This window comes from Hyaena hyaena, unplaced genomic scaffold (assembly GCF_003009895.1).
Source record: "Hyaena hyaena isolate Hyena2069 unplaced genomic scaffold, ASM300989v1 scaffold_565, whole genome shotgun sequence".
Lineage (NCBI taxonomy): Eukaryota > Metazoa > Chordata > Mammalia > Carnivora > Hyaenidae > Hyaena > Hyaena hyaena.
Genome location: NW_024081196.1, coordinates 696,255 through 715,458, shown reverse-complemented (window position 1 = coordinate 715,458; position 19,204 = coordinate 696,255). Strand labels below are relative to the sequence as shown.

At 45.1% G+C, this 19,204-nt stretch overlaps 2 protein-coding genes across 2 annotated transcripts in view; one reads left to right on the top strand and one right to left on the bottom strand.

The window, feature by feature from the left end:
- Window positions 1–19,204, top strand: part of PPM1H (protein phosphatase, Mg2+/Mn2+ dependent 1H) — a 257,588-nt gene that overhangs the window by 216,279 nt on the left and 22,105 nt on the right. The window contains exon 8 of the mRNA XM_039256219.1: window positions 723–830. Coding sequence (XP_039112150.1) covers window positions 723–830 — 108 coding nt within the window. The remainder of the gene's footprint in view (window positions 1–722; window positions 831–19,204) is intronic.
- Window positions 4,531–4,893, bottom strand: LOC120248057 (60S ribosomal protein L35a). The gene has a single exon (XM_039256220.1). The coding sequence runs from the start codon at window positions 4,876–4,878 to the stop codon at window positions 4,546–4,548; it is 333 nt and encodes a 110-aa protein (XP_039112151.1). The 5' UTR covers window positions 4,879–4,893; the 3' UTR covers window positions 4,531–4,545.

The following is a 19,204-nucleotide window of genomic DNA, read 5'->3' as shown; positions in this document are numbered from 1 at the left end:
GGGGGGAGGGGGGGATGGGCATGGAGGAGGGCACTTTGGGGATGAGCACTGAGTGTTATGTGGAAACTAATTTGACAATAAACTATTTGTAAAAAAAAAAAAAAAAAAAAAGAAAGTGACATTTTGTTCCTTTCCACCCAGAGGGAATTGGTAGGGATGTTAGGACAGGTTACAAAGTTCAAAGAGTTTCTTTTCTCTACTATAAAGTGTAATATATGAACTTGGGGAGGGTGGGAGCTGCCTTTGCCTTTTTTTTTTTTTTTTTTAAATCTTTTAACTAGTGCCTGTCAGGAACTAGAGACATGGCAGTTGTGTTGAACAAATACTTATAAGGGTGGGTGTATCACAGACGGACGGATGGATGGACAGATTGTGTTGGATTTGATTTGAACTGATTTCAGGGGCTATAGACATCACCCACTTGTTGATTTAGTTTACTGGCTGCCCTTCCTTCCAGTCTCTACAAAAGAAAGCCAAAAAGAGACAGCAGCAGCCCATTAAACTTAAGATAATTGGTAGAAAAACCACTCCTTAAGTACTTAAGTGATCTTGGCAAGCCCTTCTTTGGAAATAGCTACCCATGTTAAGTTCGGAGCAGGGGATCTGGAGAGAGACAGAAAGAACTGGAAAAGTAATGTGTTTTCTTGGCGTGTGGCTGCCACATTGTGCCAGGAATGCTTTCTCTGTATGTGTTTCTGATGACCCTCTGCTTATACTCCTAGGCCCGTGTAATGGCAACTATTGGAGTGACCCGGGGACTTGGGGACCATGACCTGAAGGTGCATGACTCCAACATCTACATAAAACCATTCCTGTCTTCAGCTCCAGAGGTACTACATGAGGTTTTTGTTTCTATTTTGTTCAATCAAATATTTTCTACATTCTTCCTCCCATGGCTTGCACCTCTCACCCAGACAGGAGCCCCCTTTCGTCACATGTGCTTCTGCAGTGTTTCTTCGTCCCACTCCATCCTCACTCTGACTGTCCTGCTTCAAACCTTCCTCACTTCCTGCCCAGGTGGTTGTTGCATAGCCCCCGAGTGGCATTTCCTGCCTTCTCAATCCTTCCCACATATTGTCGTCAAACATGCATTCTGACCCCTGATTGCTCAGAGACCACATCCCGGGGCTATGAGAATAAAGCCCAGACTCCTTTGGTTGGCACTCAAGGCTGATTGTAATTTGTCTGACTTTCTAGACCAAAAATTTGCTCTTTGTTCCTCTAAACTTACCAAAAAGAATTTGCTGTGTCCTTCCTGCACATGGCCTTCAGTTTCCCACAGTTGCTTAAACTATTCCTTTTGACTAGAATGCCTTTCCTCCCTGTCTACAAACTCCAAATTCTTTTTTTCTCTAGGGTTTAACTCACATGCTTCTCCTGTGGAGACTTTCCTATTTCTCCCTCCCCCATCCAGAAATAACGTCTCTCTCTATATCGATACACATAAAGCAGCTACCTTTTAGAGCACTTCCACTCTCTGCCTTATATCATACTTGTTCACGTATATACTTTATCCCCTCATAGATTTTAATTTCCTGCAGAACTTGTATCACTCAGCTGATATTTAGAGAAGTTAACTGAGAAACAGGTTGTCATATCTTTGGTTAAAAAAATTTTTTTTTCTGGGGCGCCTGGGTGGCTCAGTCAGGTAAGCATCCAACTTCAGCTCAGGTCATGATCTCAAGGTTTGTGAGTTCGAGCCCCTCATCGAGCGGGCTCTGTGCTGACAGCCTGCTTCAGATTCTGTGTCTCCCTCTCTCTCTGACCCACCCCCGCTTGCGCGCATGCGCTCTCTCTCTCTCTCTCAAAAATAACATTAAAAAAATTTTCCCCCTCCTGAAACTAATGTTAAAGAAACCAACAACACATTTTTTCTTATGATACAGGAAACATTAAATTCTGTTTCAGGTTATATCTTTAGAAAACATTTTGCTTTTCTAAGTTACAGAGAAATCTAAGTAATAGATTAAGGTTAAGGCTCTATTCTTTTCACCTAATAAGGAGGCTGGAGTTTGGTGGCTGCTAGTGTTGGTGCATCACCTCTAGCGCACTAGGGTCAGTATCTCTGCTGCTCTGACTTTTCCTTCGTGGTTGCAAGATGATAGCAGCAGCTTTAAGCAATAACATCTTCAGGCAAGGCATGAAAAGAGGGGTAGCAGCCTGCCTGCTCCAACATATACTCACTTGTGTCTCATTGGCCAGAACTGTGTCACATGACCTCCCCAGCTGCAAGGAAGGTTGAAGGAGAGAGCTTTAACCTTTCCAATTTTTACAATACAGGGGAGCCAGAGAGAGGTGAGTCAGGAACCGTGGTGTTTGCATTCTGTGTAACTACCTGTTAAAGCAATACCTTGCATCAGAAATGCCCAGAATGTTTAGATACAGCTCCATCTGCATGTTCTTCCCAAGAGTAGGGGTTGTTTTATTTTTGTAATTTTTTGTTGTTTAATTTTTTATTTATTTTTAGTTTTAATTTTTTGATGTCTATTTATTTTTGAGAGACAGAGAGAGAGCACGAGCATGGGCAGGGGAGGAGGAGAGAGAGAGGGAGACACAGAATCTGAAGCAGGCTCCAAGCTGTCAGTACAGAGCCTGACAAGGGGCTCAAACCCATGTACTGTGACATCATGACCTGAGCCGAAGTCAGATACTCAATCAGCTGCGCCACCCAGGTGGCCTGGTGGGTGCTGTTTTATTGAAGGCTTTTTTTGTTGGAAGAAACCAAAACCTACTCAAGCTAACTCAAAAGAGGAGGTGTTTGTTACACTAATATTGGAAAAAAGGTTTATGGTGTCCAGAGGAAGAACCCTGAACAGCCAGCCTTTATGGGAGAGTGGTTCTGGAATCAAGGCACCCCTGGTGAGCCTCAGCAATGGGAATCTGTCACCTTCATGAGGGTGTTCTGCCCTTAACATAGCCAGTCATGTTCCATGTGTCTCTGCTACCAACCCAGTTTCTCACTCTTGATTCCAGATTACCAGAGAGGAATCTCATTGACTGGACTAATTTTTTGTTAATGTTTGTTTATTTTTTGAGAGAGAGAGAGAGAGAGAAAAAAACAAGCAAGCACATGAGGGGGAGGGGCAGAGAGAAAAGGTGACACAGAATCCCAGGCAGGCTTCTCATTGTCAGTGCAGAGCCCAACTTGGGACTCAAACCCACAAACTGAGATCATGACCTGAACTAAAACCAGGAGTCAGACACTCAACGGACTGAGCCATCCAGGTGCCCTGTCAACTCACTTTTTATACCAGGCCACAAGTGACTTCCCAGCCTATAAATTGCCCCTTCATATTGTCTTCCCCAGAGCCATGGGCACAAACAGCCACCAAGGTCCACCCCTTAGCAGGGCTGTGAGCAAGGGGGTGGTTCTTTTCAAGTCTTTATTGCTGAGGCTGCCCTTCAAAATACATCTAGCCACTGGAGGCTAGGAAGCCACAGAGGGGGACATCTCCAATGAATATAGGGCATGGAAGACACACACATTTCCTGATTATCACCCAGGATTTCAAGTGAGGCCAGCTTGGTGGAAATAATAATTACCATTTGCCAAGAGCCCATAGAGTCTCTTTTAGTCCTCAGAGCAATTCTGCATGATCAAGACCAGTGCTACATAAAATGTCCAAGGTGGATCCCTGACTACTCTATTCTGGCCAACATCAGGATCCATGAATTATTGCTGAAACTACCCCTGGCCAGGGAACAACAAATACTAGACTCATAGATTCTATATTTCCCCCTTTGAGAGAAAGCTATTCATCAGACCCATTAAATGGTGCCATCCCCTTTCTTCTTTGCAAAAGGGACAGATGAAGTGTGACTCGTGTTCTTGGTGGTGGTGGAGGGGTCCTTAGGGAACACTATCACTTTGCTTTTTGAAGCAGAGTGAAAACCTCTTTCTCCCCCGCTTCCATACATAGCTATGCTCTCTAGATAAAGTGAGAAGTTTGGTTTGGTTTGAAGGAGAATGATTTCTGTGCAGATTATAGAGTTCTGAGACTGTAGGTTTAAAACTTGGGCATGCATGGAAGACTGCCTGGGGACTGATGAAAAATCCCAGTTGGTTGATCAGAAACCTCATGTCCCCCATCTAGAGTAATGCTGGTTCGTAGGGAATTGGGTTGGGTGGTTTGGCATTGGTGAGGGATTGGGCGGGTGGACATGTTTGAAAGGAAACCGGCCACCTCTGCAAAAATATAAGTGCTCTTAGAAAAGTTGTAGAGTTCACTAAAGTGTAGTTTTCATAATAACAGTAACATCTATTAACTTCATAGTCTGGGCCAGACAACTTAACTGTGTATTTTACACACGTATCTCATTTAATCCCACAACAACACTATGAGGTACATATGATTATTATGCCCATTTTACAGACTGGTAAACTGAGATGCAAGGAAGTGAAATAACTCCCCCAAGGTTGTACATTTATTAAGTAACAAGTGGTACTTGTACCCAGGTCAATCTAATTTGTTTTTTTGTTTTTTTTTTTTAACAAAAATACAAGAGAACAAATCTACACCTTTATTTATTTACTTTTCAGTTAGTTTAAATCCTTGAGGGGTACAGCATCACACGGATTCTGTGGCCAATGGCTTTAGCAGGAAGGTTGCTTCGGAATTTTGCACGAACCATGCCACTGTTTCCATGAGCACGAGTTACTTTTCCCCAGATTACTCTGGTTTTATTCGGTTTGCCACCAGGAGTCACTGTGTTGTTCTTTGCTTTGTATACATAAGCACATCTCTTGCCTAGATAGAACTCAGTTTCATCTCGGGCATAAACACCTTCAATTTTAAGAAGAGCTGTGTGCTCCCTCTGGTTCCTGAGACCCCGTTTATAGCCAGCAAAAATGGCTTTGGACCACAACCTTCCAGACATATTTGTCGTTTCAGGAGTCCTGTTCCCAGCAGGCCTCCACGGGTTCAAAGATGGCGGAAAGAGCAGGTCAATCTAATTTGATTAGGGTCTGTAGGGGAGAGAAGCTGAGTGCAAAGTAATTTATTTGGACAGTGTCCAAGAGGTTCGAGGGGCTCTCAGTACAGGTTTGAGGGACTCTAAGAGGATCTTTGTCCTGGGACCTACGCAGCTCGAGTTTCTCAGAGAAATACTGCTGTCCTTGGGCTGAAGTTATAGAAAACGATGGCGTAGTAGAGAAAGTAATTGGGATAGACCATAATAGCCTTTAGTGCGTGCCAACCTGGGCCAGACAGAATTGTGCAAAATAAGATTGTGCACGTATAATTTAGCTTAATGGGTATGTAGTTTAGATCCCAAGATTCCTTTGCACGAGATTAAAATCATTGTACATTTTAAATGCTTCCAGATGGAGAGGTCCTAGCCAGAACCAGGAACGGGGAGGGGGAGGTTAGAGGGAAGGGAAGGAGCAGCTGGAATCGCCTACCACAGAGAAGTGTGGAAGACCGATGCAAGGGACCCCCTCATTCCCATTCTTGGGGCAGCAACTCCTCTTTCTTGGGTGGTAGTGATAAACTCAAACACCAGAGAGTGGCTAGCGGGCTTCTTTGGGGGAGCATGGGAAGCCACGTAAATTTATCTAAACCATCGACTGAAGAATCACTGCCTCCTTTCCTGCCTGCATCCCCTCACCCCCACCCCACGCCCACCCTGGCTCTCTAACTGTAACTTCCTAAGAACATTCCCCTGCTAGGCTCCATCTTTGCCAAGCATGGGTCTTTATTTCACATTTGGTTTCTAAATTTCAAATCCGGCTCAGTCTGGTAATTTTAACAGTTGGGGAGAAAATATGATCTAGTTCTAAGTAGAAAGTCTCCAAAATCTTCTTGGAAATCAGCATTGTTCCCTTCATCATTGTAGCTCCTAATTCGATTTGATGAGCTAAATAAAAATAAGACAAAAACATGTGTATCAAATTTATGTAAAAAAATGCTCAGGGGTTTAAAAATTAGAGAAGGGTTTCTAGCCAAACACATTTTCAGTTTCACTGAAACACAAGGCGCTGGAAAAATCTCGTGTTTGCCAAACCCAGAGAGCAGCCGCCAGGTTTGCTGAGCCTCCCTCCTGTCTTCCAAGGTCTAAGACAGGGATTTCTGGCCAGGAACTGAATTCCACCAGAGGCCCCCGCCACCCGGGCCTTGGCCTGACCACTGGATGTGGAGGCGTGTTGACTCTCATCTGGTCCACAGCATCGTGTTCTCTCCATGTCCCAGTATAAGGTGCAGCCTTTCCCATGGAAGAGAAACCGCCTCAACCAGGTCTCACCTCTTCTTGCTCAGTGAAACTCGTCAATATTCACCTTCCCTATACTATCCTGACGGAGTTCAAGCAGAGAAGGAAAGGGTCTGGGAACGGAGGCGCTAGAGCCCAGCCTTGCCGCGCGTCTTTTCCAGCATTTCTCCTCCCCACCCCAGTCCGGCACGCTTCCTGATGCGTCCATTGCTCGGGCACCGCAGTGCAGGTCTGCAGCCTAAACCTGCAAATGTTCTCTGCTCCGTGGCCCCTTCTGACCCATAGCAGGCCCTCCCTAGAACTAGCCTTCCTCTCCGTGCGGCCTGCTCTCCGGAGCCTGCACTCCAGGACTGCCCTGGCCCCCTTTTGGGCTCTTGGAAGAATGATGTCTTTTCCCGAGTGGAGGCCAGTTTGCAAAGCCAAGCCCCTCCTCCATCTGCACCCCCCTCCCTCTGCCAAACTGAGCCACAAGGAGCCCAGTTTTCTCTCTGCTTCCTTCTTCTTTTCCCTGGTGTTCGAGATTCCTGTCAGCTGTTTTTCATAATTGCAGATGACTCATTTAGCTCCTTCTTTTCTTCATCTATTTTTTTCTTTCATCTGAAACTGCCTTCTCCAAGAGAAGGAAGACCCTAGACTCCAGTATCTGAATGCCCACGTGACCTGCGCTATTTTAGGCTGCCTTCCCCTTCCCTCAGGTGAGGTGAAAATACCTGTTATTCACAAGGTGCCAGGAAAAGCAAGTAAGAACATCTGCAGAGGGGCGCCTGGGTGGCTCAGTCAGCTAAGTGTCCCTCTTTGACTCAGGTCATGATCTCGCGGTTTGTGGGTTCGAGCCCCACGTTGGGCTCTGTGCTGACAGCTTAGATCCTGGAGCCTGCTTCAGATTCTGTGTCTCCCTCTTCCCCTCCTCCACTTGTGCTCTGTCTCTTTCTCTCAAAAACAGACTTAAAAAAAAAAAAAAAACTATGGAGCTGCCTGGCACTAGGTCTCGTACATGGTCAGAGATGGTCAGGAAGTACTAGTCTTCCTTTCCTGTCAGTTTCTGGAAGGCTTTATACTTAGGGATCCCCAGTAGTCATGCCCATATTAAGAGATAATGACTGTCTTGCTTCAGCCCCCGTCTTGTCTCCCATGAAGACATGAACAAAAGTCAAGAGCTCATCATTGGGGCACCTGGGTGGCTCAATCAGTTAAGCATCTGACTTCGGCTCAGATCATTATCTCCCAGTTTGTGAGTTTGAGCCCCATGTCAGGCTCTGTGCTGACAGCTCAGAACCTGGAGCCTGCTTCTGATTCTGTGTCTCCCTCTCTCTCTGACCCTCCCCCACTTGCTCGCGCACGCGCGCGCAGTCTCTCTCTGTTTCTCTCTCAAAAATAAAAATAAACCTTAGAAAAAAGCTTTAAAAAGCTAATGGTTGACAACATTTAAAGTCTTCTTATTCTTGGTAGCTTTTCATACCCCAAGCCAAAGTCCCATTTTGGGAAAGAGCTTGTTTTTTTGTACTGTGTACTTTCTGCAGTCTGAACAATTCATTAGAAAACAATATTGATGCATAATGACACAGGGCAAAACCTGTACTATATTAAGTGAAACAGAATATGGTTGTGTATACAAAGAGTGTGATCATTAAGTTGGTAAGAAGGTATATGTGTGTGTATACAAATATACATGTGAAGGAAATTTAAATAAAATGTTAACAGTAATTATCTTTAGGTGGTAGAGTAGGGTAAACTTGGGTGGGGGGAGTAGAGAGGGGTGATGGGCATGGAGGAGGGTACTTATGGGGATGAGCACTGGGTGTTATATGGAAACCAACTTGACAATATACTATTAAAAAAAACTTTAAAGGTGGGAAAAATACACACCCAAATTAAAAACAAAACAAAACAAAAAAACAACAAAAAAATTCCTCTCAAAAACACCTTAGGAGGTGGTGTGAGGTAGTATTTAAAAATTCAGACTGGGAATCAGTGTTGACTTGGAGTCCTGTCTCTTACTAGCTGGGTGACACGGAAAAAGGAACTCTACCTAAATCTCAGCCTCCTCTTCAATAAAAAGAAGACAGTAGGGTCGTTAGACGTGGGAACTTAAGGAAAAATTAAATGACCTATGTAAGTGCTTAGCCAGCACGTGGCATAATAAATATTCACTCCTAATCCTCTTCCAGTTCCATCAAGACCACTAAGTCACAGTGGCTCTTCACATGGAGATCCTGGGTCCCGTAGTGTTTATTGAGCAGCACCCTAGGGAACATGTTCTCAAGAGCATTAGAATTTTGGGACAAGTTGGATGGGGGACTAGTGAAAGAATGATCAGCCATAGACCCTGTGATTCCTGCTTCCTAAGAGAGGAGGGCTATACAATCATGGAAGGAGGACAAAAATAAGAAGGAAGCAGGAATGAGTCTGGGATGAAGTAAAATCTGCCGTATGGGGTCATGGGGTCGGAAGATAGCTCTGAAGGGCTGTTAGCGGTAACGAAGCTGACGATTATGGAGGGCATGGAACTGGACCCAAGGCAATAGGTAAGGGCTTCAGCGAGGGGGCAGCATGGTAAATGTTGGGGTGTGGGCGGGGATGTGCGGTGTGGAGAGGCAGGCGGGCGGCTGTGTAGAACTGAAACTAACAGGAGGACAAAAAGCTAGGGAAGGGCCGGGACAATGAAAAGGTAGGTACATGGTTTTGTTTCCCAAAAACCCCAATAACAACAACAGTATAATGAAAACTGATGGCAGACTGGATTTAGTGGATGAAGCAGAGTGAAATTGTCTAAAACTTAAAAATAAACTGCTCTCTAGCTTAAGAAGAGGGAAGAACGCTGTTTGTGGAGGCCTGAAGAGGAAAACTAATTTTATGCTTTTTTTTCCCGAGTTTTCTGAACAATTAAAAACATAGACACAGGTGCCTGGGATGAAAATAACTTTATAGCTAGTGTAAAGTTAGACCAGAAACTGTGGTTTGGATTTCAAACTTCTTATTCTTGTCCTCCACCACCACCACCCCCAGATTAAGTTTATGCACTGGCTAGCTGTGGGCTCTCCTCTCGCCGCCTCCCCCCCCCCCGCCCCCCGAAGGTGTCTGCCTAATATCTACCTGCTAGAGGACAGGAGTAAAGGGAACAGATGCTGCAGATGGACAAGTCGAGACCAAGGAGAAAACTCCCAGGGGCTCAGTGCCCCATCCCATCTCCCCAACCCCAGAGGGAGAGGGCCTAGAAGTGACATATTCCAATACAATGCCTTCATGCCCTTGGGGACTGCAAAACCAGCCACCCCAGGACATGGAGCCATGACGGAACAGTGTACTGTCTGTATTTATATGTTATTACCTTTCATGGTTCTGTGAGTTGACTGAGTTCACCGAGGTGGTTCCCTCTGGGAGTCTCTCACGTCACAGCTGGATGTCAGGTGGGGCTAGAGTGATCTGAAGACTAGCTGGGCCGTAAGTCCAAAGTGGCTCACTCCCATAGCTGGCAGGGGAGGTCGGCTATCAAGCTGAAGAGTCTAGCTGAGGCAGCTACACATGGCTTCTCCATGGGGTTTCGGCTTTTCATAGCATGGCAACTGGATTCTGAGAAAAAGAATTGAAGCGAGCAATTCAAGAGTGCCAAGCAGAAGCTGTAGGACTTTGTAGGACCCGGCCTCTGAAGGCCCAGAACCATCAGCTCTGCCACATGCTAGTGGTCAAAGAAATCTTTAAGGCTGGTCCATACTTGAGGAGAGGAGAACTGGAATCCACTTCTTGTAGGGAGGAGCAGTGTGCTTATGCAGGGAGGACAGGGATTGACAGTGCCCATCTTGGAGGCTCCATACCACACCCTGCCTGTAGAAGTTCCCCCCACCGGGGCACCTTGATGGCTCAGTCAGTTAAGCATCGGACTTGTGATTTCAGCTCTGGTCATGATCTTGCAATTCATGGGATCGAGCCCTGCATCAGGCCCTGCACTGTCAGTGGAATTCTCTCTGTCTCTCTCTCTCTCCCTCAAATAAATAAGTAAACTTTAGGGGGGAAAAGTGTCCTCCCTGCTGTGAAGTCTTGAGGATTAGAGAAATAAAAGTTAACTGTTTAGCTCATTAGTCAGCAGAGGTAATCTAGTTTGCAGTATGGAGGCAGATTTACAAAGAAGCTAAGTAAACAGAAGTTATCAGGGCTCTTCACTTGGACCAGTCCTTACGGAGTTCTGGTTGTTTCTAAGTTATAAAGAATGTCCTAGGTAGGGGACAGAAACAAGGTTAGAGTCAAGAATCATTTCTTTGTAAACATTTTCTCAAAAGAAAGAGACCTCATTTTCCATGGTTTAGTAATTTGTCACTGTTTCTTCTCTCTCAGTAAGCACATTAGTATCTATGTTTGTATTCATAATTATTTCCGTATTCTTTTTTTTAAAAGAGAGCTGCTAAGATTGTGTAAATTTCAGGCCTCACAAAACACAGATACTCCTACAAAAAAATAATGAGTTCTATCTAGGATAGACAGTCTAGTTCTAAGGACAGTCTAGAACAGTGGTATTTGACAGTTTTGTTTTTCCCATTTTATTAAAGATATAACTGACATGTAACATTGTATAACTTTAAGGTGTACAGTGTGTTGATTTGATGCACTTATATTTGTATATTGCCACATGACTGCCACTATAGCTCAATCCCATAACTACCATTTCTGTTTTGTGGTGAGAGCACTGAAGCTCTACTCTCTTTTAAGTATATGATACAGTACAGTTATTATATATATTATGTATATAAATTTTATGTGTCTAGTATATATATTATTATACAGCATATACAGGTTATAAAGAACTATAGTCACAGTCCTATACTTTAGATCCCTAGTCTTGTAAGTAGAAGTTTGTGCACTTCAACCAATATCTCATGCATCTTTCTTCTCAGTTGGGGTGATGTACTTTTGGAGGCTGTATGCTCCCCTCCCACTGCTCCTACCACCTCGAAAATGTGGGGGAAAGTGCGGGGGATGGTATTAAGAACATAGAGAAGCTTTTGTCTGTGGTGCCATCTGAGCCTACATACAGGGAAGACTTCATGACTTCGCCTGTCCTCCATCTGCATCTCTAACTCTCTAGCTGTAAAAATCACTTGGATGCATGTGTGTGACATTTTCATGGCATGTTTCCATTGGGAAGTGACTTGGGAAGTAACCAGCTATTTGAATAAAACCAGAATTTGACATTTACTTTGACACCAAAAAAATCATGCTTTGCAACTCATAAAATTTACGGTCACACAAGGGAGCAAACCTCTATATTGTGTCAGATATTTCTTCTCATTAGAAATTGTTTCTCTGTGATCCCCTTCTGAAAAATACTTTCACTTGAATATTTCACTTAAACATACAGTATCATTTTTTGGCATTAATTTATTGCATTACACACAGAAAAATAGTTTGAGAAGTTTGTTTAAAAATGCAAACTTCAGGGTGCCTGACTGGCTCAGTCATGATCTCAGGGTCATGAGTTCGAGCCCCATGCTGGGTAGGGAGTTTAATTTAAAAAATGAAAATTAAAAAACAAAAACATTCTATTATATATTAAAAAAATGCATTCCTATGATCTTGCCAACATAAAACAACATCCACATCTCTGTTGCCACCAACCATATCACCTTTCGGCTTTTTGGCTAAGATCAATGCCACCAACCATTCAGCAGATGACAGGCAAGCATGGCATCACCGACTTCATAATGTCTGAAGACCACTCTTGAAGATCTGTGTATATTTGGTTTAATTATTTGAGTGTTCTTGGACCATGCGTGATAAGACTGGTATTGGAATAAAATAAGATAATGCATCCCCTCCAAAAAGCTAATCCCTGCAATCCACTTCCTGAAAATCTAAAGCACTAGGTCTAGAGTAGGTCCTAGGAGTTTTCACGTGTTTAGACCATTCTGAAGCAGGTGATCCAAAGACCACTGTTTGAAAAATACTGTCATAAGCCATTCTTCGCTGTGCTTCACGAACTTCAGTTTTATAATCCCTGCATGGGTTCATTATACATCCATGTTCTAGTCCTGGACTGCGTGATTCAGTCTTACAATGCACGCGGCTCCGTGCCGGACTGGTAGGTGAGGGATACTCCACACCTCATTCTCCACGTGCACAGAGGTCTGCAATCACTGGGACTGACTTTGCCACCTCCCAGGTGCCCCTCAGCCCACCGGGTGTGACTATGTCTCCTCTCCTAAGGCAAGGTCCACAGTAATTTGGTCTCTTGTTCACTTGAGCTCTCTGAAATCCTGCCATTGTGAGCAAAGTCCTGTGAAGTAAGAACACACTGGCTATGTGATTATGTTGAGTTCCCAATGGCTAGAAGTAGCATCTACACATATAAAAAATAGCAGTCATTTCACTATTTATTCATTAGGTGATCATATATAACTTACTGTCAGTGTGGACATTATTACTAATTATGCCTGGAAAACAGCACGAACCCAAACTAGCCCAGGCAAGCAGGGACATACGGTCACTCTGTATGTGCTTCCTCACTGGATCAGACATGACTCAATCCACCTACATGGCACCCACATAGTTTCACTCACAGGCTGGGCTTTCCTCTGACCTTTATCTCTATAAATGGACATTTTAATGAACAGAAGCTTATTCCTCAAATGATTGATTAGCTAGATTCAAGCCCATTCATTCACTGAGCCCTTGATTCAGTGGTGCACAAGGCATTGGAAGCCCAGAGAAAGGACTGGATCGTGAGAGCAGCCCAGCATGTAAAGGAAATTCCTTCCTGTAGCTTACCTCGCAGAGCTGCAAAGTAGTGGCCTCATGAGAAAATGGAAGCCTTATCTATAGCAGCCAGGTATTGGGTACAGTTTCAGGCTCTATACATGCTACTACTATTTTAGCTAGTTTAGAAATGTTTTAGCTATTAGGTGGTATCCACCCTCAAAAGTCAAATGTTTATTTTGTCTGTAGGCTGCAAAAGAGAAAGTAAACCCTCAAGAATATCTGTGGTATATTTTAAATATAAAATTATACCCACAGCCCCAACAGCCAGCATATTTATAATACTTAAATGTCTCCTGACGCACTTGCAGTCAGATGCTCTGAAGTCATGTGGCCAGTCACATCCAGCCCTAACTCACTGTATGATGAAAGAATCTGAGATCATTAGTGCCGCAAGCATCCACAGTGGCCACCTAATCCTAACCTTTCATTTCACAAAGGGAGACACTGAAGATTTGAAAGGTCATGCCTCATCCCTCACCAATCCCCAGTGAAAATCCAGTTCTGTAGCCAAATCAAGCTATAAAAAGCTACCAAGCACACCAGCCCTCTCTCACCTCCCCAGGGTTTGGCCCCTGCAATTCCCACTAGGTGTAAGGCATATGATCTGACTTTTTCTCCCCGACACTCCATGTGATGAATCACTGGTGCTTTCCATATTCCCAGCAGGTGGTCAGTAGACTTGGAAAATGTGAATGACCAAAGTGGTTTTGCCTAAATTTTAAGGAAAAGTTTTGCCTAAATTTTAAGGCAAGTCTTTTGCCACCAAGTTCATTGTGTGTTTCATGGCATAGTGTAGGTAGAATCACAGCAACACAGACTCTGGATGCAATTTTGGTGGCTTGCTTGAATGCCAACATTGAGATAATTGGCTTGGTTTGTAGGACCACAAGGAATATGCTGGAGTTTTCTTTTTTTCTGGTACAGGTACCATATTCAGAGTTCTATAGGTTGAGCTTTGGGGTTGGCTACATGGGGTAGAGAGGATAAGTCTTTGTACTTTCCTTCTTTTCTCCTACCTCTTGGCATCCTTTATCTTGGGAACCATTCGGCTTTTCTGCCAAGAACACTAGTGAAAGTCCTGATCCCAGTTATTTGAAAGAGACTTGTATTGAACCCCAAGGCCCTGACTCTTACTCCTCTCCTTCCGCCAGCTGGTTGACTTTCAGGTCTACTGCCCTGAGATCGGTGCTGTAAAAAATACCAGGTGGTACATTAGAATTCGTGGTTTCCTTCTGCGTGATCTCATTTGATCTTTATAGTAGCTCTACCTGTAATAGGTACAGCAGGTGTCCTCGTATTTTTTTCCCCAATTTTTAAATAATGGTTTCAGAGATGAAAAACTTCAGAGGAAAAGACAGTAAGTGGTTTATCTTGGGTCCCAAAGCCAGTTAGATGCAGAGACCTGAAGTGAGGGCTTCTAATAACTAGGGCTGGAGGCTCTTCTTCCTTCAGAAAGCCCGGCCTTGGCTGAAGGGCCTCCTGGGCCTACCTGAGTACTTCAGAGGTTAAAAAGGGTTGGGGGAATTCGCTGAGTTGATAAAGCTGTAAAAGCTCTGAGGGCATCTTAGAGAAGCGGCCATAATTGGGCAAATGGAAGAATTGATGGATTCTTTTTAAAAGTAGCTTCCGGGGGGCGCCTGGGTGGCTTAGTCGGTTAAGCGTCCGACTTTCGCTTAGGTCATGATCTCGCGGTTCGTGGGTTCGAGCCCCGCATCGGGCTCTGTGCTGACTGCCAGCTCAGAGCCTGGAGCCTGTTTCAAGTCTGTGACTCCCTCTCTCTCTGACCCTCCCCTGCTCACACTGTCTCTCTCTCTCCTAGAAATAAAATAAAAACATAAAAAAAAAAAATTATAAAAGTAGCTTCTGGAAGCTGGCATCAACTTACACTAGTGTGAGCTTTCTCAACGTGCCATCGAAATCTCATCAGTAATAGAGCAAAGAGGTGAACGCACATTACATAAACGCTGAAGCAGAAGCCGCAGCCGAGCCCTGAGTACAAGTACTAGATTAACGACCCGCCCGTCACAAGCTCCTGTGTACACAGATGACATTAAGGATGTCTCTAAGTGCTCTGAAGCCGAGGGCCCTGAGAGAGCAGTCAGTGCTTGGCTCATTCAGGGGCACATTAGCCAAGGCTCTTGTGTGCCCCCAGACTCTTTCCTGCCCCCTCCCTTACACTGAGTTGTTTGTTAGCAGCTCCAGTGAGGGCAGGGGAAGGAAAGGAAAGCATCTGCTACTGCTGTTCAATATCAGCATGTTGCCATTTGGGTGACCGCTTGTAAGTGTCAGGTGACAAACTAAATCTGCCCAGTGACCATATTAGAGCGTCCTCAGACTAGATCTCATACGTTGAATTATTTTTCTTTCTCCCTTCCTCTCATTTATTCTTTGTCTCAGCAAGTGTGGCCTGAAGATCTCTTGTTATTTACTATGAAAAATACTGCCAGGCCCACAGAAGGAATGCAGAGTAGGATCTCTGGCCTCCAGAAGTTGAGTCTCGGGAAGGAAGAGAAGATAACCAACTGACGGGGTGTTCGCTGTAAGCAGAACAAGGATGAATGTCCCATGAGGCAAATGCTTCTCTTGGTTATTTATTGAGTGGTCACCAAACGCTAAGCTCTGCGCTCTGGGGATGGAAACGGGATGGCTCAGACCTTGCCCGTTGAGGGGTTCATTGCCAGTGACCCCGTTTTCAAGGCGAGGACCCTCCACCACTTTGTTGGAATGCCCTGGTCCTTGTCTAAATAAGCTGACGCCCGGGCGCACCGCTACATACTCAGGACGTTTAAAGAGCGGACTCTTGAATCTAAACTTGTTCATTAGCACCTCAAGTGATTCTTCAGCACATTAAAATATCACGATAGTGAGTTATGTGCAAGAGACAGACACGTGGACCTGGTAGGTACAAGTCGATAAATGCTGTGCTCGTGGCCGTGGAGGACTGTGACTGTGCCAACCAGGGAAGAGAAAGAGATGCTGTTTGTGGGTTGCTTTTCCTCAGGATTGCTATGGCAGTAGTGGGTGGCACTGCACCCCCCCAATCCAACCCCGGGCCCAGAGGACTGGCAGGTCCCTCAGGGAAAGAAGGGGGAGCACAAGAAGGGACCTGTGGGAAATCACCTCCCTCGTTCAGATCTCTGTTCACACGGTACCTTCCCAGAGAGGTCTGCCGTAACTAGGTCCTCTCTACAAGGACTGTCTTGTCCCTCCTCTTACTCCGACTTTCTTCAGAGCACCTGCCCGCGTCTGACATCACGGTTTGTGGGTCTGTCTCTCTACTAGTTTAGATGCTCTGAGGGACTTTGTCACTTCTGTTCACAGCTGTATCCGCAGTGCCTAGAAAAGTAGCTGGCACACAGTAAGTGCTCAGTCAGCACACACAGGCAGCTCGAGGAGGGGCAAATGGATCCACACAGGCTCCATCCGTCTCTCAGCTGCTCAAATTCTATTGCTCTCAAAAACTGCAAGAATCTCAAGGGTGCCTCTGGCCTTTGTCTCCTTTTCTTGGCAGCTGGGAACACGGGAAGGAGCCACACAAAGCCCTGACCCTGTTCCCCAGCTCTCCTGCAGGCAGAGGCATCTGCGTAGTGCCCCTCTCCCCTCTTGGGGCCCGGGATACTCTTCCTGGCGTCTGAGTCCGGGAGCCTCAGAGCCCATTAGTTTAATGTGAGGCTTCCTGGAACATCAAGAAGCTATTTGCGGAATTGAAGAAGGAACTGTGGAGAGGTGAGTGTGGTCTGACTGAGGACAGCCAACAACAGCTGCAGGGAGAGGAGGCCAGGACTCCAGAGTCCACCAGAATCCTTTGAAGCCCTTGCCACCGGGGAGGATGGGCAGGAAGCGGGTCGTCTTGCGCTGCAGCCCAGTTTTTCTGAGAGCGTTTTCACAAAATGTCCTGCATTACAGGTTAATGTACAAGACACGAGTTGTAAGTGGAAAGTTGGCAGAGTCCTTTGGAAATTGGCTAAAGGGCAGGAAATAAAGGGTAGCAATAAAAACCTAAAAGGATGTTAATTGGGGAGTGCCTCAGGGAACAGGGTTGAGACCAGCTTTTTATTATTTACATTAAAAATACTTCGAGAATGGTTTTGAAAGGATTTTCATGTTGGCTAATGAAACAGCATTGGAGAACTGTGTGTGGAAATGCGAACAGTGGAATTAGGGAAGGATTTAATTTATTGATGGGACTGAAGAGAGCATTTTCTAACATGTTTCTGTTTATCATCCCACTCCCATTCTGTTGGCTACATCTCCAGTTGAGTAGCGGGCAGGATAACTTAAGCTTAAACAGCTCAAACCTCTACATGTTTTTGGCCAGCAGAAAGCACTTGAAGAGATTCTGGCACCCTAAACCCAGGTTAGTCCTGAAATTAAACGGATGTTATCTTCAGACCTAGAAATCTTTCTTTAAGAAGGCGCTAGAAGGCAGATGGAATCTCCTATTTAGCTACAAGCTCAAGATTGGAACTGGAGCACCTGACATCATCTCCCCACTTCCCAGAACATGTCTTATTCTGTGGAGTTCAGGTTGTCACAGAAATGTGCTGCAGACCTACCCCAGAGTAAGCTAGCCTCTTGTAGGCAAAGTCATTGCATACTGGAAATAATGACATACAGTGAGCCAGGACTTGAAGTTGGGAGCCCAGAGCCAACCTTTGCTGCCCTCTCGAAAGCCTACCTTAGAGTTTAGGCTGTGTAGGCATCACAGAGGCCACCAAGCCCTGCATTTCCTTGTGTGCCAACAGGGGCCAGTAGGCACTCTCTTCAGCCTTGCTACTTAGAGTGCCGTCCAAGGACCCACAGCGTCAGCATCACATAGAAGTAAAGCTAGAAAGGCAGCCTCCAGCCGCACCCCAGAACTGAATTAGATTCTGCCTTTTAGCAGGATCGCAGCTGATTCCTAGGCACATTAGCATTTGAGAAGCACTGCTCTAACATTTGTGGTGCCCAGGGGTCACAAGGAATTAAAGCAAAAGGGATTTGGTTGCCTCACTAGAGTGGAAACCAGACCACATGAATTCAGTGAGTGGCCTGAGGATGGAATTCTGGCATTTGGGACTTTCCAAGCTGCTGTAAGCTTAAGATTCCCCTTGTTGTTTTCCTTAATTTGGCTTCATAAAGCACAGTGCCTTCTCTAGAATGTAAATTTCTACCCTCAAAGTGAATATGCCTTTTGAGAAAATGTTAAAAGCCAGTCCAGTATACCCTTAAGTTCTCTTCTCCTATGTGGGGGCCCTGCACTGGGCCATTAAGCTGATTGTTACCATGTAGTTAGCAGGCCACATCAGCCTGGTACCTGGAGGCTGCTTTTCATTTGAGCTCATTTTCCCAGGGCCTGGTGGGTAGGCGTGTGCTATTTTGTTGTTCTGTGCTGCTGGGTGTAGGCTGTTAGTCTACAGGCCCAGCCCTGTGTCAGGGAGTCACGGGCCTGGGCAAACCTTTCTAAGAGTAGGAGGCTTGGCTTTCAAAGATGTGGATTTGAACAGTGTGTAGGCTCTTAGAATTGAATTCTCTCTAGATCTGAGATGACCTAGCAGTGACTGTGTGTGATGGGGGACACAGCTGCTTAAACTCCAAGCTCCTTCCTCTCCCTGTCCCTCCGCTGGCCTAAAGCTTTCATGCAGACTTGCTTTTAGAAGATAGGAAAAAAGAGAGGGGTTGAAGGAGCTGGAAGGTTGATGAAATTGACCTGCATGTGTCCTTAGCTCAGGAGGTGGTATACATGGGCTGGTTCTGCCCAGTTAGAAGGGAATAGCAATGAAATCCCAGACTCTTTTCCTGCCAGAGTTGGGTGAAAATAAGAGTTGTGGCCTAGCCCCAATTCTGCTGGATTTGTATGCTTACTAGTTTCATCAAGGTTATTCTGTTCTTCACAAAGACTTTAGGTGGATCTTGAAATATCCCAAGTCATTCCAGGTCCTAGAGATGAGGAAAGACTTAAAGTTTGCCAAGATCCACATTGGAGATTCAGATTTAGCATGTGTCCTTTGTAATTTAGGCTCGATTGAAGCCCCTTAAACCTGAGTACAGCCTCTGAGCCCCATCCTGACAGGTGAGAAATCCTGCCCCTTGGGGTTCAAACAGGTAAGCCAAAAGGTGATTCAAGTGAGCCCATTAATAAGGTGTCTCTTCAGTCCTAGACAAATACAGAATAACTACTGAAGATCCAAGGCTGGCCTTGTCTGTCCAACAGAGCTAAGAAGCAGGGAAATCTGTTATTTCCTGTTATTCATCTTTTTATTTTTAACTT

What these genes read in the sequence shown, in the direction of transcription:
- LOC120248057 (XM_039256220.1), bottom strand. Translation starts at nt 4,878, where the DNA reads ATGTCTGGAAGGTTGTGGTCCAAAGCCATTTTTGCTGGCTATAAACGG.